This window comes from Chiloscyllium punctatum, chromosome 26, assembly GCF_047496795.1.
Source record: "Chiloscyllium punctatum isolate Juve2018m chromosome 26, sChiPun1.3, whole genome shotgun sequence".
NCBI classification, from domain to species: Eukaryota; Metazoa; Chordata; class Chondrichthyes; order Orectolobiformes; family Hemiscylliidae; genus Chiloscyllium; species Chiloscyllium punctatum.
This window is the reverse complement of record NC_092764.1, coordinates 26319173-26346832: the sequence shown is the minus strand read 5'-3', so window position 1 is coordinate 26346832 and position 27660 is coordinate 26319173. Positions and strand designations below refer to the sequence as shown.

Below are 27660 nucleotides of genomic sequence, written 5' to 3'. Positions count from 1 at the left end.
TTTTTTTTTGTATTTGGCTTTATTCCTCCTCATCTAACAGCAGGAAGCCGCTGATGATCTGAGCCAGAACCTTGTTCCTCAGTGTCTTCAGAACATGCTCAGCCTTTTGTTAGCAGTTCTTGCTTCTTGAGTCTGGGATCAGGATTCTGCGTAGATTCATGGGCATGATTCTTTCTTTAAATCATTTGTAAAGAATTTTAGATGTAGTTTGTAAAAATACAACACTGCAGATTCTGGAAATTTGAAATAAAGCAGAAAATGACGAGCGTTCCAGGTCTGGCAGAATATGTGGAGAGAAAGCAGTTTACGGATGATCTTTCATCAGATGAAAAGTTACGGATCTGACTGTCTCTCCATGGATGCTGCCAAGCCTGCTGAATATTTTCAGCATTTTCTGTTCTTATTTTAGATGGAGTATTACAGTTTTATACAGAACTCTGACTTATTACAAAGTAAATAATCCTTTAATGAGGGTTATAAATCAACTGTGAATCTCATATGTATTGCTGTTTGAATAAAGCATCTACTTACGATTTGCACAACCAGCCTACTAATGGAGTTGTCCCTTGATTTATAAGATGTTAGTGTTGTCATGACTGGGATTAGCGAGTTTGCCAGTGCTTACTCAGGCCAGATACATTTTGAGAAGCTCCTTTTTGTCTGAGATCTGCAGCAATTTCTTCTTCGTTTTAAGAAATCTAAATGATATTATACTTTGTTATTCGTATATACCTTACACTGATTTTTCCAATTGGAAATTAGGCCTGCTTTGTTCTTTTCTCTAATCTTTTGAGGTGAAATGTATTTTACTCTTATCTATTCAGTAAAGTGTAGCTAGTTGGAATGGATGACTAAGAAGGTAGTAACTAAAAAACTAAGACATTTGCATCCTTCTGATCTATTTAAATTCTACAAAAAGATTCTGAAAGTATTTCAATCAATCTAGGAGGTATTGTGTATGTGATAAGTGATGGATGGAATGTGTATATTCTCCAAAGATGTAACTATCAACAAGTTAATAACTTTGCATTTAATGAATATCTAGATTGAAGTAATTTTAATGTGTGGTTTAGGTTACAGCAGTCTCAATTACGCAGCTGTCATTTCTTTCAACAGCCGATAATTTTCTTAAACTATTTTCATTATTTGAGCTGTGCGAAAAAACAAAAATTTTGCAGGAAAAGCATGTTAGTGGTGAGTCAAGTAGCATCATGCTCCATTTTTGACATGTCATCTGAATATCAATGATTCTCACATCAGATATGGTACAAGTTGGAGCCATAGTGAAGGCATGCTCAGCCATTTCCATACCAGATATGTACATTAATCTCAAACCTTGGGATTCCAACCAGTTAGTACCACTAATGTTTCCCAGTGCTGGCAATGCTGAACTAATTTCAGGTGCAGGAAGTTTAGTAACCAGTTGCTGGCAACTCGAACACAATTTCAGGAAAGTTTCAGTTACAGATATTTGTGATCAATAATAAGGCAATTTAATAGTTTGTTCAAATATGCAGACCTACTTTTATTACAGAATGATTTATACAAATCAAAATAAAATATATTTTTATAATGTGCAGCTCTCAACAAAACATCCCATCTACCAAGTCAATCCATTGTTGCAAATCATTGCTCTTGTGACTTCAGATACAAACTTCAATTCCATTCACTGATGGTTCATTTTTAAAAGTCTTAAAATCTGTACCTATGGAGTCAATGAAGTCAAAATCATCTAGACTGAATAAGGACATCAGGTTTCTTTTTTCTGGGGAAACAATGAGTCCATTGGCTTTTTAGGAAAGCTGGTTTACAGGTTAGTTTCCGCTGATAACAATTATCTGCATGAATATTTTTTAAAATTCTAACTGAATGGCATTGTGGAATGTGGGCATTTTCTTTTGGCTATTAACCCAACTCTCTAGATTACCACTTCAATGACATAATCATTGCACAATACAAGGGTTTGGATTATTGTAGCTGTAATGATGGTGAAACTGCCAGTGTTTGCACAGTACTCTGGAAACTGACAGCAGCCTCTGCTGCCTGCAAATGTGAAAGTTAAATACGGAAATCCAGAAGTTATTGCCAGTGATTCTATGATGTTGAAACCTCCAGAAATTATCACTGAGATCAACCTAATGGCTGGCGCTCGTTGCCCAATTTTTAAGAATTGAAGTCACCAGAAAATTTTATGGCATTTCTGAAGAGACACAGGAGTTAGTTTAACATTTGTCAATATTTAATGGAAGTTGCATTCAACTGGCAAAAGATTTTTTTGTATGAAAGGCATTTAGACAAATGGACTTGGATATTCAAATATCTTTTTTTTTACATTTATATGACTTCCAAACATTTCGTCGTTTATTGGAATTTCTTGGAGAGGAAACCTGAGAGGGAGAAAGATGCCTTGTCTACTCAGTCTCAATATTCGAAGTTTTGTACGTAATGTGAGCCTGACATGGAACAATAAGGGGAGATTCCATGCCTGTGTGTTGACCTGAAGAAACTTTTATCCATCCCATTCAGATGATCTTTTGCGATGATGTCAGAGGGATTGTGTGTAGGAACTAAGAAAGAGTCAATCATCCAGAAACATGGTTAGAACAGAATTGCCATCTCGTGCAAGAATTAAATACATTTTAGATCATCAGGTATCAAAAAGCATTATCTGAAAAAGAAACATAATAAATCATCTTTGGATCTTGCAGATTTTAAAGGAGGCTTTCAGCCATGCTGTTATTCCAAACTGCCTTGTCTGTGGCCGTGCAGGTAACTACTGCACTCATGATTTTGCGTGTCATTTGAGTCAAGTGTTGCACAGAGTACTTGAAAGGCTAGTATTTAATAAGCTGTAGATGTCATAATCCATCAGGCTTTGTGTTAGTGAACTTTTGGCATGCTGCAGCACAGCAAAGGAAGGGGTCACTCAGATTACATAGGATTTCTGGCTTCCTCAAAGTGCTTGAGCCCTGTGATGGAATCCAAAGCTCAATTGAAGGCACTGATTGGTTGACCTGTTAAATAAGTACGAAGGGATTGTGATCTTTTGTTATACCTACATTGTGATCCTTTGTTTTTCTCACCTGTAGATCTTGAATATCAGTGTAAGTACGTAAACCCAGAACAGCTAATATCAAACTTACATTGCACCCTTAGTTGATTGCATCAAAGATCTAGATGTACATTAAGCAGCAAGGTCTAGCTGCTGACGCCTGCTAATGGCACCTTACCACAAGACTAATATTGAAGCACAGATAACAGGTGATTCTACATACCAGTGCACATACAAGTAGAGGATGTAGAAGTGCCGAAATTATACTTGCCAGTGGCTGGACAAGTTTTAACAGCATTCACTTGTCAAATTGGTGAGGATTCTTGGAAACGGATAGCCCTCATAAAATTCCCAGATGATGTTCTGCCTGATAAGACCCTCAAGTAATCTATTAATAGGAACACATCAGCCATATCTCCTCAGGCCTTACTGTTCAAACCTTGGGCAGGAGAGATGAGGAGGACAAACTCCGTCATTTGTCTGTACTCCAGATCAGATGCTTGCATGTACCCTGCCCCTCTCCACTTCTTGATGTCCTTGTCATAATGATGTACAGCCCCATCATATCTGGAAAGACCCCAGATTGCCTTCCTGGTGCCAGGGTTAAAGACATCACAGACAGAGTGCAGGAAATCCTCAAGGACGAAGGTGAAGAGCCAGAGGTGGTGGTACATGTCGACACAAATGATGTTGGGAAGAAGAGGAGGAACATACTACAGCGGGACTTCGGAGAACTAGGAAGAAGGCTGAAAAGCAGGACGTCCAGGGTGGTTATCTCCGGTTTGCTTCCAGTTCCTCGGGCTGGTGAGGCCAGAAACAGGGAGATAATGGACTTGAACGTGTGGCTGGGGAACTGGTGCAGGAAGCAAGGATTTAAATTCTTGGATCACTGGGGTATGTTTTATGGTAAGCATAAATTATACAAGAGAGAGCATAAATCACTGGGGTATGTTTTATGGTAAGCATAAATTATACACCTTAATAGGTTAGGGACCAGCATTCTGGCAATACAGCTACGTTTAAACTAAGTAGCGGGGGTGAGGGGACAAACTGGATGTTTAAGAAGGAAATTGAAGGGAAAGTTAGAACAAGGGAAGTCAAGAAAGACAACTATATCAATGAAGCAGAAAACTCAAAAAGGAATCATGTTGTAAGGTTGAGTGAAATAGGAGTTGATGGGAATGGTGAGGGCAGTAACTAATTAAAAATACTATGTATGAATGCACGAAGCATTAGAAATAATATGGATGAGCTTGAGGCTCTTTTGGGAATTGGCAGATACGATATTGTGGGGATAACTGAGACGTGGCTTCAAGTGGACAGGGCTTGGGAAATGAATATTCGAGGCTACACGTGCTATCGTAAGGACAGACTGACCTGCGGGGGGGTTGGTGGGGGTGGGGTGGCCATGTTGGTAAGGGATGATATTCAGTCCCTTGCGCAGGGGGACCTAGAATCAGGAGATGTAGAGTCAGTATGGATAGAGCTGAGAAATTCTACGGTTAAAAAGACCCTCTTGGGAGTTATCTACAGCCCCCCAAACAGTAGTATGGATGTCGGATGCAAGTTGAATCAGGAGCTGAAATTGGCCTGTCGCAAAGATGTTACTACAGTTGTTATGGGGGATTTCAACATGCAGGTAGACTGGGAGAATCAGGATGGTATTGGACCTCAAGAAAGAGACTTTGTGGAGTGCCTCCGAGATGGATTCTGAGAACAGCTGGTGCTGGAGCCTACCAGGGAGAAGGCAGTTCTGGATCTGGTATTGTGCAACAAACCAGAATTGATCAGGGACCTCGAAGTGAAGGAGCCATTGGGAAGTAGTGACCGTAATACAATAAGCTTCAATCTGCAATTTGAGAGGGAGAGGGTACAATCGGTAGTGACAATATTTCTGTTGAATAAAGGGAACTATGGCGCTATGAGGGAGGAGCTGGCCAAAGTTCAATGGTGCAATACCTTAGCAAGGATGACAGTGGAGGAACAATGGCAGATATTTCTGGGTATAATGCAGAAGATGCAGGATCAGTTCATTCCAAAAAAGAAGAAAGATCCTAGGAGGAGGCAGGGGTGGCCATGGCTGATGAGGAAAGTTAAGAAACATATAAAGTTAAAGAGAAAAAGTATAACATAGCAAAGATAAGTGGGAAAACTGAGGACTGGGAAGCTTTTAAAGAACAACAGAGGATTACTAAGAAGGAAATACGCAGAGAAAAAATGACGTACGAAGGTAAACTGGCCAAAAATATAAATTTTTTAGGTATGTGAAAGGCAAAAAAAAGGTTAAGGCTAAAATTGGGCCCTTGAAGACAGAAACAGGGGAATATATTACGGGGAACAAAGAAATGGCAGAAGAATTGAATTGGTACTTCAGATCTGTGTTCACTAGGGAAGACACAAGCAATCTCCCTGAGGTAACAGTGGCTGAAGGACCTGAACTTAAGGGAATTTATATTTGCCAGGAATTGTTGTTGGAGAGACTGTTAGGTCTGAAGGTTGATAAGTCCCTGGGGCCTGATGGTCTACATCTCAGGGTACTGAAGGAGGTCGCTCAAGAAATCGTGGCTGCGTTGGTGATTAATTTCCAGAGTTCAATAGATTCGGGATCAGTTCCTGCGGATTGGAGGGTGGCTAATGTTGTACCACTTTTTAAGAATGGTGGGAGAGAGAAAGCAGGAAATTATAGACCAGTTAGTCAGACCTCAGTGGAAAGATGCTGGAGTCTATTATAAAGGATGAAATTACAACACATCTGGATAGTAGTAACAGGATAGGTCAGAGTCAACATGGACTTATGAAGGGGAAATCATGCTTGACTAATCCTCTGGAATTTTTTGATGATGTAACTCTGAAGATGGACGAGGGAGATCCAGTAGATGTAGTGTACCTGGACATTCAGAAAGCCTTTGATAAAGTCCCACATAGGAGGTTAGTGAGCACAATTAGGGCACATGGTATTGGGGGCAAAGTACTAACTTGGATTGAAAGTTGGTTGGCTGACAGGAAACAAAGAGAAGTGATAAACGGCTCCATTTCGGAATGGCAGACAGTGACTAGTGGGGTACCGCAGGGATCAGTGCTGGGACCACAGCTTTTTACAATATATATTAATGATATAGAAGATGGTATTAGTAATAAAATTAGCAACTTTGCTGATGATACTAAGCTGGGTGGTAGGGTGAAATGTGATGAGGATGTTAGGAGATTACAGGGTGGCCTGGACAGGTTAGGTGAGTGGGCAGATGCATGGCAGATGCAGTTTAATGTGGATAAATGTATGGTTATACACTTTGATGGCAAGAACAGGAAGGCAGATTACTACCTAAATGGAATCAATTTAGGTAAAGGGGCAGTACAGAGAGATCTGGGTGTTCTTGTACGCCAGTCAATGAAGGTAAGCATGCCGGTACAGCAGGTAGTGAAGAAGGCTAATAGCATGCTGGCCTTCGTAACAAGAGGGATTGAGTATAGAAGCAAAGAGGTTCTGCAGCTGTACAGGGCCCTGGTGAGACCACACCTGGAGTATTGTGTGCAGTTCTGGTCTCCAAATTTGAGGAAAGACATTCTGGCTATAGAGGGAGTGCAGCATAGGTTCACGAGGTCAATTCCTGGAATGGCGGGACTATCTTACGCTGAAAGACTGGAGCAACTTGGCTTGTATACCCTTGAGTTTAGAAGACTGAGAGGGGATCTGATTGAGACATATAAGATTATGAAAGGATTGGACACTCTGGAGGCAGGAAACATGTTTCCGCTGATGGGTGAGTGCCGAACCGGAGGGCACAGCTTAAAAATATAGGGTAGACCACTTAGGACAGAGATGAGGAGAAACTTCTTCACCCAGAGAGTGGTGGCTGTGTGGAATGCTCTGCCCCAGAGGGCACTGGAGGCCCAGTCTCTGGATTCATTTAAGAAAGAGTTGGATAGAGCTCTCAAGGATAGTGGAATCAAGGGTTATGGAGATAAGGCAGGAAGAGGATACTGATTAAGGATGATCAGCCATGATCATATTGAATGGTGGTGCAGGCTCGAAGGGCAGAATGGCCTACTCCTGCACCTATTGTCTATTTATTTTATGTTGTGGGCTCCAGCCCAGACTTGGGAACTGTTTGTATTCCCAGCAGCAACCACCACTCCTGTGGTACCTCTGGCCATACTGCATGATTTAATTGACTCTTTGTGAATTCATTTGTGGAATGCGGATGTTCAGACCAGGTAAGGATGGTAGGTTTCCTTCCATAAAGGGGAATGTGAACCAGATGGATTTTCACAACAGTTGACAATGGCCACATTTTAGTGAATTTAAATTTCACCATCTGCCATGGTGGAACTTAAAACCGAGTTCCCAGAACATTGGCCTGGGGTTTTGATTGCTCCTCTAATGAGATTACCACTATGACATTGCCTCCCTTTACTGGCACCTTTCTGAGGCAGAACTTTGTCTACAGAGACAGGCGAAAGTCCTCCCAATTACGTTCCATGTTATGTTAAATGAGTGCAGGGCTGCCTTACTAGGGATTCATTCTTCACTGACTTTTCATGAAAGTTCGCCGTCCAAAAAAAGAGAAATAAAAGCAGAAAATGCTGAAGAAATTCAGAAAACCTGGCAGCATCGATGGAGGGTGAAACAGGGTTAAGATTTCAAGTATGATATGATTCTTCAGATACTGTTTTAAAGATGAACAGTGGTCATGGTAGACACATGGATTGTCTTTCCTCAATTATAAGACTTCTGCCAAATGCAAAAGTGCTGGTAAATGGCACTTTTATTTTGAGTAATCTGAATCTTGATTGGACTGTTGTGCCTAACATTTCTGGCAGCAGACATCCTGTAGTCTCTGAGCATGTGTTTTTGCATTCTATGACATTTTCTTTGAGTGTTGAAATCCATTTTGTTTGGAGAAAACTGCAGATATGTTTCTGTGAAGTGTGGCTAATATGAAATAATGTTGGCCAATTATAATGTTGGTGAGTGGTCTTTTAATTAATATCTTGTTGGATTACAAATTCTGTGGAAAATTATTGTTACCTTTACTCAAACATAGAGCTTTACCAGGTTCACATGCATTTTTAGGTATACTTGGTGTTGCTCCTGGCCTGCCCTCTTACACTCTTCATTGAGCTGCACTGTACAGTAACTCCCCGAATCTCATAATAAATGTGCTGATTCTTTGTTGACGATCTAGATATTTGCATGGTTTCAGGAAAGAATCTGAACTTTGTGTATGAAATACTGGGTAAAGGTCAAGCAGACCTTTGAATAGGTTTAAAGTCGTATTGTTAAGAGTTCCTTTCTCCTTTAATACAACATTCAGTGAAAGTAAATTTTGAGAAGTGGCTGACATATTGAGTTATCTTCAACCCCATAAAACCTTTTTACAAATCCAGTGTAGGCTGATGAAGTCAAATGTAAACTTCAAATTAACATGTTATGTTTTTGCCTCCATCCAGCATTGATTCATGTTGGAATGCAGCAACATAAGTACAAGTAATCTCTTGTTGCTTTTTATTGGCACTAGTTATTCATCATGCAACGAGATAGTCGGTGCCAGCAGACAACTTACTCATGCAAAGTGTCACAGCACTGATCTTATCCTCACCCAATGTCTGTGCACATTTTTCAGTTGGATTACTGTTTAGTGATCATTAATAATAATAAATCAGATTTTTCTTCAATAGCTTTAAGAGTGATTGTAGCATATTGTGATGTATGTTCTTTGCTTGGATATTTTCAGTAGTCTTTAAGTGAGATGTATAAATTGATTTATCATAGTATAAGACTTGAAATGGTTTTGCTTCAGACCTCTGCTTGCATGATACAATGCAAATGGGTGTTTGCGTGAGTAACTAGTTAACCACAACTTAAAATAGAAATGTAAAACCTTCGCCCTCAGTCACGCATAGCTATTGTTGTCATTGTTTCTCAATATTTTCTTATCAAGCATCTGTGCTTCTAAGCCTAAGTACTTTGGCTGCTGCAATAATTATACTTTATTAGCTATTAGATTACTTGGCACAGTTCTCCTGCAACAAGGGAATCATATCTAACCTTAAACAGTCCATGAGCAAACTTCCACAAATTCTCAAGAAATCTGCATAAGTTTAAAGGCAAGTTAGGTCTGGTTCATTAAACTGCAATCTTTTCCATCTTGCTACTATTTACTGTATGTTGCAAAGGAAAGTGCCATTTTGAACAAAAAATTATGTTAACATTCACAACTTTCCTCCCTAAATTATATTTATTCATAAGATGTTGATGTTGCCAGTTCAGTCAGCCTTTAATGCCCATCTCCTAATTTCCTTTGAGAAGCAGATGGTTAGCTGCCTTCTTGAGCCACTGAACAATCACAGTGCTGATGAAAGGGAGTTACAAGATTTTGACTTGCAAGACTGAAGGAATGCTGACATAGTTTCAAGTACCACAAAATTTGCAGATGGTACTGTTTATTGTGCACCTATCACTGTTGTTATTTTAGGTGTTTGAGGTTACAGATTTAGAAACCTATTGCTTTCTATCTTTTCTGGGGACCTTATTTATGTAAGATATTTCTCCATTTCCTCCATCTCAGAAAGTTCTACAATAGATTGAGATGAAGGAAATCTTATTGATTCTAATGGCCAATGCTTGCTGATCCTCTTGCCATGTTTGAATGCCTGTCTCCGTTTGATTGTTCATCAAAGATAGCATTTATTTTGTCTGAAGAACTGCTGAATTTAAGTTAAAAATTAAGTGTGAAATTGGCAGCTTGATTTTTAAAGGGGTAGGGCATTAATTCAAGAATGTGTTCTTTCAGTGGTACATAGGTTTTTGGAAAGTACAAAATGTACATTCAGAAGTTTGAAAACATATGACCAAGTTTTAAATATGAGAAGAATATTGTGCAAAATAAAATAAATTTAGCCTTTTTTATTGAGATACCAGGTTAAACTTTCTAGCCTGTTAAAACTTACATGTAATCTTACTCAATCAAAATTTGACTTTCATCAGAGATCATCATATTAGCATTGGGGCTTTCTAAGTATCGTGGATTTTTAGACTATCTCTATTGTTAGCTCATAAGAAATGTCTGGAAAATTAGGTACTTCATTCATGTTTCATAGCAATTTTCAGTCTTGAATTATTTCCCCTCAAACGTTGTGCCGTACTCCTCTCTCCTTAACATCCTAATTGCTCTCTTCAAACGTGCAATATTAAATGAAAGAACTTTAAGTGAATTAGATTTTCCAGTGTAAAAGCTGTAAAGTTCTGTAGATCCTTTCTAGTCAAAGATTACCTTATATACCTTATATATTGAAATACTGTACAAACAAATGATTAAAATAAATTTTCAGGTATAAAAAGAAACTAACTTTTTCTACTGAAATCCAACTTATCAATCCTTCTGTGTACCAATCAGGCAAATGGGGAGATAGGGTATTAGGATGGGTGGTAAGTAGGAGAGTTGAAAATGAGAACAGGAGGCTTGAGGAGCATGATTGCCACGGAGTGAGTAGGCTGTCGATCCATATAGACCCTGCCTCAATCAGATCATGTGACACTACATCAGCCTAGTGTAATGCAACATTAAAATGATATTCCCAAAGAAAAAGTGCCATTTATAATTGACTTTAGATTTAGGTTATATTGTCACATGTACTGAAGTAGAGGTATAAGAATACAGTGATAAGTCTACAATGTACACATGGTGCCAACTTAGGTACAAAGTAACTAGATACAAAATCTTAGTTATAGATGTAGAAAAATAGGCAAATAGATTACAAAGTTTAGCACAACAGTCGTCTTCGTATAAAAGTAGAAAAATTTAAAAATTATACATTACAGTCTTTTAATAAGTCATATGCTTGTAAATGCCCCCAAGTTGGGCTTTCCGCTACAGGGCTCGCTGTCCCCCATGATGGGCTAAGATCAGTCTAAGCTCACTAGCAATATTCACAACCAGCGGCTACTGCTGACCTCCGTCAGTTGTGCCAGGCCTCGCTACTGCTTGCAAGGCTTGGGTCCCAACCAACACTGCTACCATCCTTTGCGACTGATTGCCACTGGCACCACTGCCTCATTGCTGACTGCCACAACAGCCTTCCTTCACCACTGCCTCGCTGCTGCCACCAGAGGCTCACACTGGGCCCCAGCCACTGCCACCGTTCTAGTACTGCTCCGGGCACGATGAAGCCATGATGCTGTCGACTGCAACCAGCTGTTTCATGACCGACTGTTTTGAATGGAAACAAGACAGTGAAGCATAGCAACATAAATGAGGCAACTTAAAATAGGGACTGACTTGATATATTGCTGCATTTTAGCCCATCATCCCATATGTGTTAAGTTTACAACATTGCGAAAATGATATTCCCATTCTTAGTAAATACACTTTTTAATCAAATTCAGATTCAGAGCTTCAATTATTTTTCTATATCAAGAAAAAATATTCTAAGTTTTATTCACCAACTGCTGTCTCTGAGGTTAAATATAGGTAATTTCAGCAAAATACTCCCAACAGTTGTTCTTTTGTTATGCTCCAAATAATTTATTTCTCAGTCTATCATTGTCAGATCACTGATCAGGAATCAGATCCCACTTGATTTCAATTATATGTACTTTCAGTCAGTCTTTGACATGTCCCTTGTCAGTTTACAGAAGTAGATAAAATAAAATACATTGTTATTTTGACTGCTTTTCCACCCCTGAGTTTTGTAGATGTCATATGCCACTTTCATCTCCATTTTGTGCATTGATAAATATCATTCAAAAGTAATGTATTTTGTTTTGATGACATTACCTATGGTTAACATCCCAGACTGTTACCTTTGATGGTTCCCCATCAGTTTTCTCATGTATGCTGTCAATACCCAGCTCTGTCAACCCACCTTTCTTATTCTTTCTACTGTTTCTAACGGTCAGTCAAACCTCTTGTCCAACAATCAATAGTGGACATGTAGAAATTTCCTGCAGCTAGGTAGTGAGAAAAGAAAAGCCATGTCTTTGCTATTTATTTGATGATTTCAGTATACTCTAACTAACCTCCCTAGTTTTATCGACCTCAAATTGAGAATGTCCAAAACTCTGCTGCCTGTATCCTAAAGTACACCAAGCTTTTTGTTTTCACAGTGCAATGAAGGTTTGTGGTATATTTACCAAGAGGTTAGTGGCATTCATATATCTTTGCAGAATTTGCTTGCACTGGTGTCAGGGCCTATAATATGGTTGAAATTGGGGAGTGTAACCAAATATTTGATTGTATAAACGCCAGAAGAAAAAAGCTTGAGAAAACTAGTCATCTAAAAGAGATTTTGAAGCAATGAGGTAAATTATAATTAGTATTCTTATTGCTTGTCCAAGCTAAACTTCATAATTTCAGATTAGATTGGGTGCCACATTTTTGGGGTCATATATCAATCATGTGGCCATATATTCAAAGAGGAGCTTTACTCTGTTGCATTCAGAGGCAATTTCCATCTGACTAAAAACAGTAAGTTAGCACAGACATTTAAGATTAATCTATCATTATTTGAGGAGTAACTACAAATGGTTTAGTAGCATCAATCAACCTTTTTGTTATGGTTGGATCAGTTGTTAGAAAGGCAGTAGCTTGATGGATACAGCCAGGAATTGAACTAGAGATCTTCCTAGTTTCTATTGCTCAGTTACTCTTTTAAAAAAACTGATTTGGGAAGCCTGTGATTTTTTTTTAAAGATCTCAAATATCAGCAAGGTGTGTTCTTTTCATAAGTAATGTACAACAAACTGTGACAACTTGTGAAGATCAATTGTCTAACCTATCTTATATTCTCAAAGGTTCATGCTCCTGAATGTCTTCCTAGAACCAGGATATATTTAACACTTGAACAGCTGAGTATAGCTGGTCTAAGTAGGATCTCAAACATTTTCATACCTACTGAAGGTATTAACTTCTTTTTGCATCAAATAAAACTTTGTTGTAGGTGTAGACAGGAATGGAGGAGAACAGCTTTGACTACTGCTGGGCTCCTCATATTTAAGATGTTAAATATTGTGGGGAACAGCTCGTTTAAAGGACATCGAAGGGAAACAGTTCCAATCAATCAGGTTTAATATTTATGAAAATTCTTCTTATTGATCTGTTTTATGTCAGTAATATATTTTGTTTGTCTTGTAATTTGTTATAGCGGTGCCGATGATCTACTACCTATTCTGTCTTATGTGGTACTGAAGAGCAACTTAACGCAACTCATATCGGAGTGTGCAGCTTTGGAAGAATTTATTCATGAAGGGTAAGACTCTAATGAAGCAACTGCACTCATGCTAAAAACCATTGATTTTTTTTCTTAAATTAACGTGTTGTTTCAACTGTTCTAAAGTCTACAAATGGGTGGAGGGTATTTTGCAATTTCTCCTTCAAATTCAACAGCATCAACGCTAATTATAACATCCCTTAATATTTTGCTCAGCTGACACCAGCCGAAATGCCAGTCTTTCAGGAGTCAAATCTCGAACTTCATTGATCTACATGACATCACTATTTACTTATTTCAACCAGCTCAGTGAAGTTTAACTTAATGCCTTTCTAATGCTATATAAAAAGTAACACTACATGGAGCTTTAGCAATCTGGTTTAAGTTCCTATGCTCCTGTCTTGTGCACATGCAGCAGATGCCAGAAGGTAGTGCTGTTGCTTTTTAAATATATTTTAATGTCCTAAAAATAGCAATTTACTATGAAGTTTTCCTTTGATGTGCTGTAGATTTCTGGTTTATAAAGGTGAAGTGTAAAGCAGCACATATTTTCAGCCTAATTTTAGGTGATGCTATGAACTTTTCAAAAATGTACAAGGCTGCCGAGTATTTTGAGTGCAACTTAGAAACCCAACGACGTTAGGTAAATAGCAGGAGTAATATTAATACTGAAAAGAAATTAGATGTTACACATCAGTTTGCTATCCTATGTGTTCACTTGTATTTGGATTTTTAGGAGCGGACTGAAATTTTGGTTTTTGCATTTGAAAGTGGTCATGTTCTGCATACCTCTATAAATAAATGTTTGTATAGAGTGTCTAAAGGTTAAGTTCCAGTGATATGTTTTACTATTTTTCCAGAATAGAATACCAATCTTTCTTACTGGTCCTGTTCTTGAATTTCTGCTGTACTTTAGTTTGATTATCTGAAATCAAATGACTTGAAACTGGACAAATGTGAGGTGATGAATTTTGGAAGATCTAATGTAGGGAGGAAGCAAACAGTAAATGGCAGAACCCTTTGAAGCATTAAGATACTGAAGATCTAGGCACATAGGTCCCTGATAATGGCAACACCAGTGGTTAAAGTGGTAGAGAAGGCATATGACATACTTGCATTCAACGGTCAGAGTACAGAGTATAAAAATTGGTAAGTCATGTTGCAGCTTTGTAGTACTTGAGTTAGGCTATATTTGGAATATTGCATTCAGTTCTCATCTACCAGAAAGATATGGAGGCTTTGGAGAGAGTACAGAAGAGGTTTACCAGAATACTGTCTGTTCTGGACGGTATTATCTATGAGGAGAGATTGGACAAACTTAGTTTGGTTTCACTTGAACTTCAGAGTCTGTGAGGCAACCTGATTGAATTATGACAGGCATGGATAGTCAGAGTCTTTCTCCCAGGGTAGAAATATCAATTAATAGGGGACATAATTTTAAGGTAAAAGGGGAAAGTTTAAAGGAGATATGAAAGGAAAATGTTTTTACACAGAAGGTGATAAGTGCCTGGAGGTAGTAGAAGCACTTATAATAGCAATGTCTAACAGGCATCTTGACAAATACATGAATAGGCAGGGAATAGAGGGATGTGAACTATCCAGAGGCAAAAGACTTTTAATTTATAAAGGCATCATCTGTCAACGTAGGATTGTTGGCTGAAGGGCCTATTCTTGTGTTGTATTGTTCTTTGTTCTTTATTTCTAAAACCTTACCACTTGAAATAATATACTTTCCTTTTTAGTTTGGGATTGTTTTGAAGGTCAGATGAACTACAATTATAATGTCTGATATTTGTTTTCATTTTTTAGGTCTCACAATTAGTGGTGAATTAGCCAGCTCCATAGAAAATAGCTTGGCAACTGAATTCACACTCCAACAATAGTAGGTCTGCCTGACCATGACTTCTGCTGTGTGCTCCAGTTACTGTCTTGTTTGATCTATTGGAGGAGAGTACTTTCTTTTAAATATTAGAACTTCTATGGTCCTTTGACAAAATTATCCTTCTTAAGCTTGAAAAAGCAGGTGAATTTCATTGTTCATAAATGTAAAATTTTATCTTAGCAAAGAAAAAAAATCATCTATAAACTTTGAAAGTGCACTATTTATGAGCTCAAATATGGAAGTTTGTTTTGTTTTGTCAGACTTTGATACCAAACCCAGACTAGGCGTAGTGCTAAAACCAGAAAATCCAGGAAGTATTCAGTGTCTTGGAGAGAGGGACAGAGTTAATTTTTCAGGTTGATAACCTTTAGTCATTTACTGGAGGTGGAAACCCTCATCACATTTGAAACATAACTTGGGTATGCACTTCAAGTGTCAGAACCTCCCAGGCTAAAGACCCAGAGCTGAAAAATAGAATTAAGCTGGATTTCCTTTTTGGTTAGCACAGAAATGGTGAGCCCAATTATTTCCAATTGTGCTGTAAATTACTATGATCGACGTTTGTGAATTGAGTATGTAAAGTTTTGGCTTCTCAAAATGAACAGTACAGTGTTGCATGTTGAATTTAAGGATAATGTGCTGATAGTTCAAAGTATTTCTGTCAATTTTTGTTTGTAAATAAGCCTATGAACTTTGTCAGTTTATTTTGAAGCTTATGTTCGCATTTAATGATGTAGTGATCTATGCATATTTTGTTTATTTTCCATAATTATGATTAAACTTTTTCCTACAAGTCTTCGAACAATATTTGTAATTTACAACTTGACTATATTTATGATTCAAAATCCAAAATGCATGATGATAGTTGTGGCAGGGATGCTGTTGTCTAGCCAAGTTGAGCTGTACTCAAGCCCAAATGTCAATTGTTCATCTCTGTGATGGATTTATGTGTTAGGGCACATAAAAATGTTAATTTAAGGGAAGAGAAGCACAACTGTCAGTGAAACTTAAAATCAATCACTTTGGAGTCTGAGTTTGAAACTGGCAAAGATCAAAGGCAGCAAAATTCCATTAATGCCTGAAGGATGACAGCTGAACCGAAACCAGCAGCAATCCATCAGATTTCTAGTGAATATAAACCCCAGTTCACCGTTGGCATTTGTGTTCCAACACATTCCAAACTGAGACTTGAAAGAATGGGTATGCCATTCAGATGATGGATAAGAAGTTCTTCCAGCATGTAATAGTCCAGCATAATACAAAGGGTACAGTATTTATAATTCATGCTGGTATATTTGGAGTGTTTCTGCCGTGTTTGAGTTGAGCACTGTTATAGCTATCTTGAATCTGACCATGCGATATAAATTATTGAGCAGTGTGTGTTCTGAAGCAGAAGCCAGAAGTTTTCCACTAATCCACTTTTTTGCTGCAATTTTTCTTCACCATTTCTTTAACTTCCACTTACCCAGCTATACTTTTTTTACACTGCATAATGTTTTGCTCTTTTAAATGAATCACAAGAATATCAATTTTGGGGGTAACAACAAATGTTTGGCAAAATCCAATTGTGAAAACCAGACATGGTGAAGATATTAGTTTTAGTATTATCACTTATAGACTGATTGAATGGCTGCACCAAGACGTTATTTTCAAAATACTTTTTTAATTTGTTGAGGGTATAAGACTTGTGTCGTTTCTGGTTATGTCCTTATCAACAAAAGATTCTTTATAATTGTTCAGTATATTTTGAACAGTTGGAGTAGTACTTTTCAGTAATATTTTTAGTATGATAATGCAAACCCAATGACAAGTTTAGGTTCTTCTGTTTATAAGTTGATCTCTGAAAGGCAGTCAGAATGACTTGTAGAGAATGTGGTGCTGGAAAAGCACAGCAGGTCAGGCAGCATCCCAGGAGCCCGAGAATCAATGCTTCAAGCAAAAGCTCTTCACCAGGTTGACTCTAATCACCAGCATCTACAGTCCTCACTTGCGTCCAGAATGATTTGTAGTTCAGCTTTCAAGCAGGAGGTTGAAAGTTCTCAAGCAGCTAAAATCTCAGTAATACTTCAATTAACTTGCGACTCAATTTGTTCCATTTCTGTCCAGTCCAGCTTTCATCTTGCACCTTGTACCTTCCGTCTTCCATAAACATGAGCTCATCCAAGCCTCTGCTGATTGTGTCCCAGCTCGTACTAAGTACTGTTGGTCATCGCCACTGTGCTGGTTGACCTACATTGGCTCAGAGTACCTGAGTGTTTCAATGTTTAAAAGAATTCTTACCATCATATTCCATTCTCTCCATGGCTTCACTCCTTTCTGTATCTGTAACCTCCTCTAGCCCTACAACCGTCAAATAGCACTGTGTTTCTTGAATGCTACCATTGTGCTTGTGCACAACTTCATTAACCACACCATTGTTCGTTGTACCTTCATCCATCTAAAACCTAATCTAGCTGTTTTGGGAGGAATGTATAATTCCTAATTCTTCCTCCAGGTGTATTATTTTTCTGTTCCCTGTTCCTGGCTCAAGTTAAAAATCACACAACACCAGGTTATAGTCCAACAGGTTTATTTAGAGGCACTAGCTTTCAAAATGCTGCTCCTTTATCACAACTACCTGACGAAGGAGCAGTGCTCCAAAAGCAAGTACTTCCAAATAAATCTGTTGGACCGTAACCTGGTGTTGTGTGATTTTTAACTTTGTCCACCCCAGTCCAACACTGGCACCTCCACATTATGGCTCAAGTTAAGCATCTAATTTTATCCATATTTATATCAGACTCTCAAAGTTTTGAAATTAGTTCTCCCTCTGCCTTTAATCTCTGCTTCAAGAAAAGATAGTTTGCTTTGTATCACTTTCACTGTTTCTTCATTGTGCCAAGTTCCAAAATCATCATTAATCCTTATATTGAATTTCTCCCCAAGAAAGAGAGCCTGAAATTGTAATCAGGGCACAACCTCAGACAAGTAGTATCCTTTAAAGTTCTGAACTGCATATTCATATCTGTTGGCCTCACTCTCAACCACAACTTATTCAGAGTTTGTTCAAGAAAATACTTGTTTCAGAGCAAGCAAAAATGCAGAGCAACAATTATAATATTTGTTCAATTAATACAGGTACTCCATAATAATTCAAAATAATGAACATCAATTAAAATGAGTCCAAGACTAGATTTGTGCTTAAATTCTAACCAACTGAATGCTCGTGTAAACTCATTGTGTTCTAGTACAAAAGAGAGAGTCTAACCCAGCCCACCACTATTTACTGTCAGTAATAGGTACCTCCCAACGCAATTGGTGTGAGGTGTTTGTTAGTTATTGCTTGCTTAACATTTACAATATTTGGGGAAATAGATTCAAAATCTCATTGGCAGTTGTCTGTTAAGCTGGCATGTTTGTGCATTCCTGATGAAGAGGTAATGTTCGAAACGTCAACTCTCCTGCTCTCTGGATGCTGTGTTTTTCCAGCACGACATTTTTTGAATCTTGTATTTGTGCATTGTATTTGTTTCTAAGGATACGTTATATTATCCTTTTGGACAGCCTGCATTTCTGAAGCTTGATGGAATCATCGAACGTCTGTTATAAGTGAAGAGTTATAACATTGCTAATTAGAGAGGACATACATATTTCTACTTTAGATTCTAACTTTAAAACTGAAATGTTGGATCAGTTTGTTCTTAAAAATATGCCATGAGCAGTGTTTGGCCTAGGAGCTTCTAATATAAATATTTTGTGGAAGACAGCAAGTATTCATTAAACAGAGTTAATAAGAAATTGAATTCTGTCCAAAGAAATAAGCAAATTATCTGTGCACAGTTGTCATAAAAGATCTTGTGAACACTTTGGTAGAATAGGCTAGCTTTTGCAGCTTTACAATTATTGATTTTTATCTCAAATTATTGGGAACCAATATTTTATGTAGTAGTTGATCCCGTTTCAATTGAATTAAGGCTGCAATGCAGTGGACATTTCCATATGTACAACATAGTTTAGTGCAAATTTAGAAACATCTGACTTATGAATGCTCATTACTTACAAATGCAACCTCATACAGGAGTTTAATTTTAAATGGGAACATTTCTTATACTTACAAGTGACTCGTTTATATTGTCCTGCATTGTGTTCTGACTTGCAGAAAAACTGCAGAACAGAACCTATTCTCAACTCAGGGAGAGTTGTAACTTCATGACATAAGAAAATTGCATACCATGCTAGGAAGGGTGAGATTAGGTAAGGTAAACAAACATTGGTTAAACAAGTGTATTTTGAGGGAATATTTACAAAGTGAAGATTGAAGTAGAAAGGTTCTGGGAAGAAATTCCACACAAACAGGAAATCTGTTCAATGGACCTGGGTGACGAAAGGTTGAGTCTATAATAGAGGATGAGGTACAAAAGGCCAAAATTGGATAAAGGGAACACTCAGGCAAGTGATAAAGGATGACAGATGATATAAGGGTACAATGTGGCGGAGCTGTGGAGGAATTTAGACTCAGGACAAAGATTTTAAATTGAGTTTGTTAGAAGATAGGGATTTAATGAGGTCTGCAAAAATTAGAATGATCAGGGATTACTACAGTACATGATGGACTTTGAGATAATAGTGCAGTGCTGAGATGTTACCAGTGTAATGTAACTCCAAGAAATGGTCCACAAAATACCAAATAAAGTTATTTTTTCACTTTCGTCTTCCTTCTCCTCCACTTCTACTCCTTGTCCACATCTTCTACTTCTACTCCTCCTCCTCCACCACCACACCCCACTCCCCCCAACCACCACCACCACCACACCAATGCTGCATCTGGACAAGCATATTAATAACTGTTCACCATTCTTATAACATTATGATAAAGAAAGATGTCTTGTAATTTTCAATATTTGATTACTTTAATTTCTATTCTTCCCCCAACTGAATAGATTATAGATACCTGAACTATCATTAATATTGGCACACCACTCATAAATAAAATCAATTGTTTGGATTGCTCATCACTAAACCACATGATAGGTTTTCTCAATCGCTGTTTTCTCTCGTGGAGTTGTCTCCTTCCACGCCCTCTGAATTTGTGCATTTGCCAAAGAAATATGAAGTAAATGAGCAAAACAGAATTTCAGTTTAAGAAACCATACAATACTTGGCAGTAAAATATGCACTTGGATCTTGAATTAATTATTTCATAAGCTCACGCAATGTTAAAGTTTCCAGTGTTTCCAAGCCGCATTTGTCATGATATCGGTTAGAAGATCCTTAAATGACTACTCGCGTGTCTGTTGTTCATTCACTTGTGAAACAGGAGAAACATTGATACTTCTGGACACGCCACTTATTCCAAGCTGGCCTTTTTATCCATTTGATTATGGTTACCTTAGTGTGGATTTTATTTCTCTTTGAAGTTTTAGTTCTTTTACATTTCCCATTTTGTCCTCTATTTCAGAGTTAATTGAATAAATATTTTGCATACAAACAAAGCTTAAAGGTGTTGGGCAATTAACACGAGAGACATTCATAATTTTCCCTTTCTCTTCAATTATCCCGTACTAAATGCATGAATCACTTTTTTTTCTTTTTGATGACAGTTGGCTGATTCCAATTCCTCGCACATTGTTTTATCTTTAGTGCCAGCCCACTGCTTAGTCGGGGTCTGAAGCAATTATGGGTTAGTAATAGATGTAACAACTGTGCCTAGTAGCAACTGGGCTGTTAAATCTTTAGCTGAGAATTTATTTGCAGGTAATTCAAAATCAATGTACACAGAAAATATGATGTAAGCAAGCAAAGAAATTAAAGACCATTGCCTGGAGGTAATCCCCCAAATATAATTTGAGGTCAAGATAATATTTGCCTTGGAGGGGATTCTTTACAAGAGTGTATTTACCTTGTTCTTCTGCATAGTAGAAGTCACAGATTCAGGAAATGCTATTCAAGGACCCTTGGCAAGTTGATGTACTCAGATCAAGGGTGGCAAGTGCCTTTTCAGTCATGAATAGACATTCAAGAGTAAAATGCAGATTACTGTTCTCTCAGCAGACTCCAAAGGGATGGTGGTGAGTGGGGAATGAGGAAGATTATAGACACTAGCCCACAACAGGTAAACTGGATTGATATATCAATGAAAAGGAGGCATACTATATTGAATAAAGTTAAGGGATTTAAGGAGGTGCAGTAATAAGACATATTTCAAAAGTCCCCAACTTCATTCGTTCCCCATGCTGCAAACTGAAAATGTTAGTTTCATTGTTTCAGATGATCAACTTTGAGGAGTGTATAGATCAAGTTTGAGTATTTTTTTAATACAATGAATACATTCTAACTTTCACATAGAAATGGTACCTTAGCTTTAGCTCAGAAGCCACATTACTGTCGTGTATTTCACGATATATGGACCAAAATAATGGTGAAAACTTGAACAATGAAATCAATTTGAGCAAATGAATGGCTATCAAATAAATAATTGTTTTACAAAATGTTTCTGTTAATAATCATAACTGTTTATGACTTTATTAAGCTTATTCTTGTGGAAGTATGCTTGACATAACAAAAGTGCTTCCAAAGTTATGAATTATCTAATGTGATTTTGATGATAATTAAATTGCAGAATTCCACTTCCTTATCTGCAAAATGTCATAATAAAGATAACAGCTATTCTGCAGCATGATAGAAAAGTCAGTGCTGGCCTCATTAGCTGTCATTAACTGTTGTCAGAAAACAATTTTCAGTTAATTATTGGGTTGTGTCAGCATCTAGAATACATTCAGTGATATTTGTACGTTATAGGTTACTACTTTCTCATAAAGTTTGTCATACAATTCACTGCTACTTTCTAATGGAATGCTCCTGTGTTTATTTATAACTGAGTTATTCATAAAATTTAAGTCATCACATAGACTAGGGCACAGTTTGCCCTGAGGAGCCGTCTGCCATATCCTGTCTTCAGCAGGATGAAAAGTGATCTTATCCTTCCCAGGTCCAACTATGTTATCGTCGTTAATTACAACTGAAGTAATACTTACCATGCTGTACCTTTCTCAAAACAAATAGTATGTTTAGTGCTTTTATTAACAAGGTTTCTTTGTCTTTGTAAATCATTTGCATGCACTATGGTTTCACATGGACTGTATACTATGTTTAAATCAATAAACCCACCAATCTGAATATATCTCAAGCAGCAATTATTAATAGAGTCTGGTTTTGATTTAGCATGTATTGAGATTTTTCAAAATAACTATGCTGATGAGCTTCAAGGCAGAATGTGTTCAATATAAGTGCATCCTGAACTTCGTCACTTAAAATTGGAATTTCAAATTCTGGGGACCTACGGATTGAGTATGGTCCACAGTCATGGTTTGGACAGCAATAGGCCATTGATTTTTATTAGCATTTAAAAGCATTTTTATTAGTCATTTTATCTTCATAGACTACAAAATAAATGAAATGTTCAGTAAATGTCCCTGAGGAGATACTGGTAAAAGGTACTTCATGGTCACAGACTCAAGTTTGTCTTTTATCTTATCTTGATGCATGAATGTTGCATGAAAACTTGAAAGGATCTTGGTTTGAAGCAAATCTCACTGGGAAATTTTACTGTTTCATGTAGCTTTTAAATACATGGTCTTAAGAAATGCTAACTCCAACTTTTATTTCTTTAGATATTTAATTGGTGAAGAAGGCTACTGTCTGACATCTATGCAGAGCGCTCTCTCATATGTGGAATCTCTATCCAAAGGATGATACTACAGTTTACATCCATGTATTCATTATGGGGAATGTTCAAAAATTACTACTTGTTACACTTAGTAAATGTTTACTTTTGTATTAAATTCACTGGAGCCATGGTTGTGTAAAATAAATTGAAGCATTACAGTACTTAGGACAGTCATTCTGCTGTTGCACAAAATAACTCACTATAAAATTAACCTCTGTGTATGAGATTGTTAGGCTATAATATTGTGGTTGTTTGAGAGTAATGATCTAAGACTGCATTGAGGAAACTAAAAGATTTGATTTGGTCAATTAATACTAGAGAATGCTAGTACACAATGGGCATTGGAGCTAAACAAGTGCATACTCAATCCTTCACTCAGTGTAAGTATTGCATTTTCTACAGAGTTTTGATCTAAGATACTACTAATTTTTTAAGAGGTTATTTCATTTTATATTATATTAAGTTCTAAGTTGATAGAATTGTTTATTTTTGATTTTGTCATAGTTATTTAAAAGTCAAAGAACACTCTTAACTGAAACCTTATACCAGACTTATGGCATTCTACCTTTCAATGCTACTTTGTAGAATTTTGAATGCTTGTCTGAGAAAGTGGAAGGTAGTTAGTAAGAACACAAAGATTTCTAATGTTCCTATGAATAATTCCTGCTTTGTTTCTGATAGTTTTAAAATAATTTTCATTTTTTTAAGACCTTGTTTCATATATTATTAATGCATGTTATGTGCATGCCTGAGTAGGTGTACATGAATGCATGTAAGGTTGATGCCAATATAGAAATAAACTATTCAGTAACTTTGGAAATAAAAATTCAATGGAGAGTATGAGGACAAGAGACAAATTGTCAAATAACATTCTGCTGCATGTGTCCGATAACATGACCAAAATTAGACCAACTAGGAATTAAAGAGATCCCACCTGGAACCCTGAATATGATGTTTCCACTGTAATGAGGTACACTGAAGGAGGTACACTTAGCTAACTCTCCCTGGAAAGCAAGATCACAGCTACAAAGTTACTCAGTAACTCATGTTGTAAATCACCTTCAAACCCAGCTGTCTCTTAGATTATCAATCATTCATAAGTGACATCTTGCTAACAGGAGCAGAGCAATTACATACAACAATACAGGAGCAAGTCATTAGACCTAGCTAGTCTTTGTTGGTGTTTGTATTCTATTGCAGGCGTCCTCTAATTCTTCTTTACTCCAGAAAAAAATCACTATTTGTTCAGTCTTTCCTGGTAGCCATAATTATTCAGTTCTGGTACCTGTAAAAATTTCCTGCACATTTTCCAGCCTGCTTTACATCTTTTTATAGTACATAGCTCAAATCAGTGTAGCCTGAACAAGATGCTCGACACTACAAGTTTAACATAACTTCAGTACCTCTTAAACGCTTAGAAATAAATCCCAATGCCTTTTTACTATTTTTCATTGTTTTACCCACTAAACAGATAAATCTGCAAGCATTCTGACATCTTCTTGTACTATATTGCATTCTCCCTCTTTGTTAGGAGTGGAAAACAACTGATGATTTCTTCAAACTTGAGTCACTTCATAAGAAATTATCTTTTCCTACTGAAAGAAGCTTGTGCACTATTTAGTGGATACTGTGAAAGCATATTGAATAAGAAACTCTATCTTTATTTTAGTGAAAAATACATTTTAAAACTTCAGTGGAAGGATGCTTTATTTATTGTCATTTATGTGTATTTGAAACTTGTAATTCAAGTTTCGCAACTCCAGAGAGGGATTAATAAAATACTAATTTGTGATATGCTCTGATCTTCAGTCAATTGTGAACTAATTAATGAATATATCATGCACATTTCAAATATTATGAATGATATTTTACTTATTCACTATCAACATTACAAGTAAATTTAAAAAAATAGTATTTGAATGCAAAAGGAATTTACTGTGAAAAATTCCAGAAAATTTATGACCACTTTGAGGTATCTGTACATGGTATGGCAATAATTTGATAAATGACAACTGTCCTGCTGTAGCCTGGAGAATGAATTTAAAAGACATGTTTAAATGATGTCATCAGACATCAGAGACAAGGTAATTGAGGTAATTTGAAAAACATTAAAATCCACTGACATTTGGAACTGCGTTTTACTGTCTGTTTTCTGAATCCCACTAAATTGAATTATTGCTATAAAAGAATTAGTTGCATAATTTATTGATCAGTATAGCTAAGACCAGTCATTTATTATGCCCTGGTCAAGTGCTAATCCTAAATCAAGACTGGCACATAGGACTTTGGAGCCCTTTCGTCAGAGAGAGTTGTTCAGCAGATTTCCCATTGTCTTTCTCATTGTTTTTAATCTTCAAGTTACTTTTCTTAAGGGGAATCACTATCATTACTAAAGAATCCTACTTAGCCTTTACGTTAGGCACCTTCACCGATTGGTCACAGATATCCCTGCTGCACAACATCTAATATTTACAGCTAATGTTCCAGTCTTCACCTGAGCTGTCTGTGGGTCCTGAGCCCAACCTTTCAGACTGTACTGTGAATACGACCACTGTTCTGGGATGCATGTGCCTTACTGGACATCAACCTGAGATTTTAAAACTATTTTTTGGTCTCCATTACAGCAGAACTGTCTAGTTACAGCCGTAAACCATTTGTCCTTTTCCTCAGAGGTAGAAGTGGTGACACTGAATCAAAGAATCACTAAGGTATCTCTAAAGCTTAGAAATTAAACTGTTGAGCTTAGTTTCTTGAACAAGATGTCAGGAAAATCTGTATTTAGCAGATGCCAAAGGTATTTCAGGTTTTTTTTAGGGAGCCTCTCAGAAGATCAGTCCACCATTGTCACTTTAGTCCCACTTCAGAAAATGGTGAGCTCTGATTATGACTTTTGTATTCTGAAGTGTGCAAAAGCTTTGTTTCATAGCCTATTTTCTTGTCTTAGTTATTTGTCTTGAATTATTTCATACTATTATTGACAGCATTTATGTGTTATTTATGAATATGCATTTTGAAACAGATATCCTTTGCAAATGCTAGGTAGTGGTGAATAGACAAATTGAAGTTGATATTTTTGAATGTATGAAACACTTTTTGTACTATGAAATGCAATACCTGTAACAATAATCCTTGTGACCTAGGTTATCAAAAGGGGTAGGTAGTGGAAAAGACTGAAGTGCCTTGTGGAGATCTAAAAAAAAATTGGGCTAAGTCCTAATGTAGTTCATATAGGTGTTAGTTGCATCATGTAGTAGTTATGGGTTTGCTGTATTAGACTTAAAATAAAAGTTGAATTTTAGATCTTTGTGTAGTATTTATATTTGAAAGTTCAAAGGAATACATATATAGATGATTAAATTACTGTCAATTTTGAAGTGCAAGTCTGATAAACTTTTGACCTACGTCTGACTTAGCCACTAAAATAAAACCAGAATAAATTCTAACTGTTACTTTCACAATTCAGCTTTTAAAACAGCTGACGTTTCTGTGTCTTGCTAATAACATGGAATTTGCATAAAGGTCAGTTTTAAAGTTTCGACTTCATAAAAGGGAAGGTTTTTTTATATATATCCAACAAATACGGAGCTCTATTTTCAAATGAGTCTCTAACTAGACATGTTATTGTATAAAGTTTGAGAAGGTCAAGTGGTCGGATTAGTGAAACTGCATATATTTGTACAAAGTTGAGTTTTTCTTTCTTTTTAGCCTGTGGTTGTGAAAAAGTTCTTTTTACCCCTCTCGCCCATGGATCTTAGAGTGATGAAAAAATCTTGTATTTGTTCATAGTGGAGATGTACTATTTAAATTAGTGGAGTTCTGTGGTAACTGTTCAATGATTTTCGTATCTTCAGAACTTAGGTTTAATTATTTTTCAATTGCGTACTTTAAGTTTATCTACTAAAATATGTGAAAGGACCAGAGAATTAAGTTGTTGATTATTCTGTAAAAAGTCATTTTTTTAATAAAAAGAGAATGTTTTCCTTGATTTACATATTTATTCAATTGTTGAAGTGCAATCTTATGAATGTATACCTAGACATGATGAATCTATAGATTATTGTAAGTTTTTTTGAAAAGTAAAAATAAATGTACATGATAAGAAAATACTGGATTTGAACTTTATTGAACACAGCAAAGTCACTTTAAACCAGATTCTGTATTTTTACTCTGAGTTTTTAGGTTTTGTTCTGTAATGACGCATTTGTAAGTCATGATGTTTCTGAGAAATAAAACTTAATTGGCCAATGATGGCACCTGTTATTTAGGCTAATTGAAGTATTTTGTCAACTTGGTACGTGTTACAACTTAGAAATAGCGCAGCACTCCAGTATATCCTTGAACTGCATGTTTTGTGAGATTCAATTGATATGGCACACCTTGAGAAGGGAGGGTGGTTTGGTGATGAGAGGTGGAGTTGTGATCGAGGAGGTAGGAGGAGGTGTCAGTGAGTTAGCATCTAGCTTCGGTGAGAATGTTTCTGCGCATTTGTGTTTTAACATTACCACTGGAAGCCTATCTAAGTGACACTTGATCAGCTGAAAATGGTCTGGTTCAGGCTCCTGTCCATTCCTGTGTTTCAATGTGTAATTGTTCTGTTGTATTAAGCTATAGAATGAATTTCTACCTCGTTACTTTATGATTTTGTGTTGCTTGCTCTCTGTTCCAGGTATTTTACAGGAAGAGAAATTGGAAATGTGATGCTGTATGACCTGTATTGATAGTATTTGGGGAATCATGTAAGTGAAACATATTAAGTCACATTGCTAGGATAGTGCAAAAGCTAGTAGGAACCAGAAGATACATCTGTTAGAT

The 27660-nt window shown here is 36.9% G+C and overlaps 1 protein-coding gene across 3 annotated transcripts in view; it reads left to right on the top strand.

Moving 5' to 3' along the window:
- The window catches only part of vps9d1 (VPS9 domain containing 1), a 74181-nt gene extending 47231 nt beyond the window's left edge, over window positions 1–26950 (top strand). Inside the window, exons 14-15 of one of the 3 annotated variants that reach the window (XM_072595973.1) lie at window positions 13196–13300; window positions 22793–26950. In XM_072595973.1, coding sequence (XP_072452074.1) covers window positions 13196–13300; window positions 22793–22874 — 187 coding nt within the window. In that variant the 3' untranslated portion in view covers window positions 22875–26950. Of the gene's footprint in view, window positions 1–40; window positions 4416–13195; window positions 13301–15070; window positions 15897–22792 lie in introns of those variants that run through there. The other 2 variants (XM_072595974.1, XM_072595975.1) reach the window with 2 other exon arrangements.
- The last annotated feature ends 710 nt before the right edge of the window (window positions 26951–27660 follow it).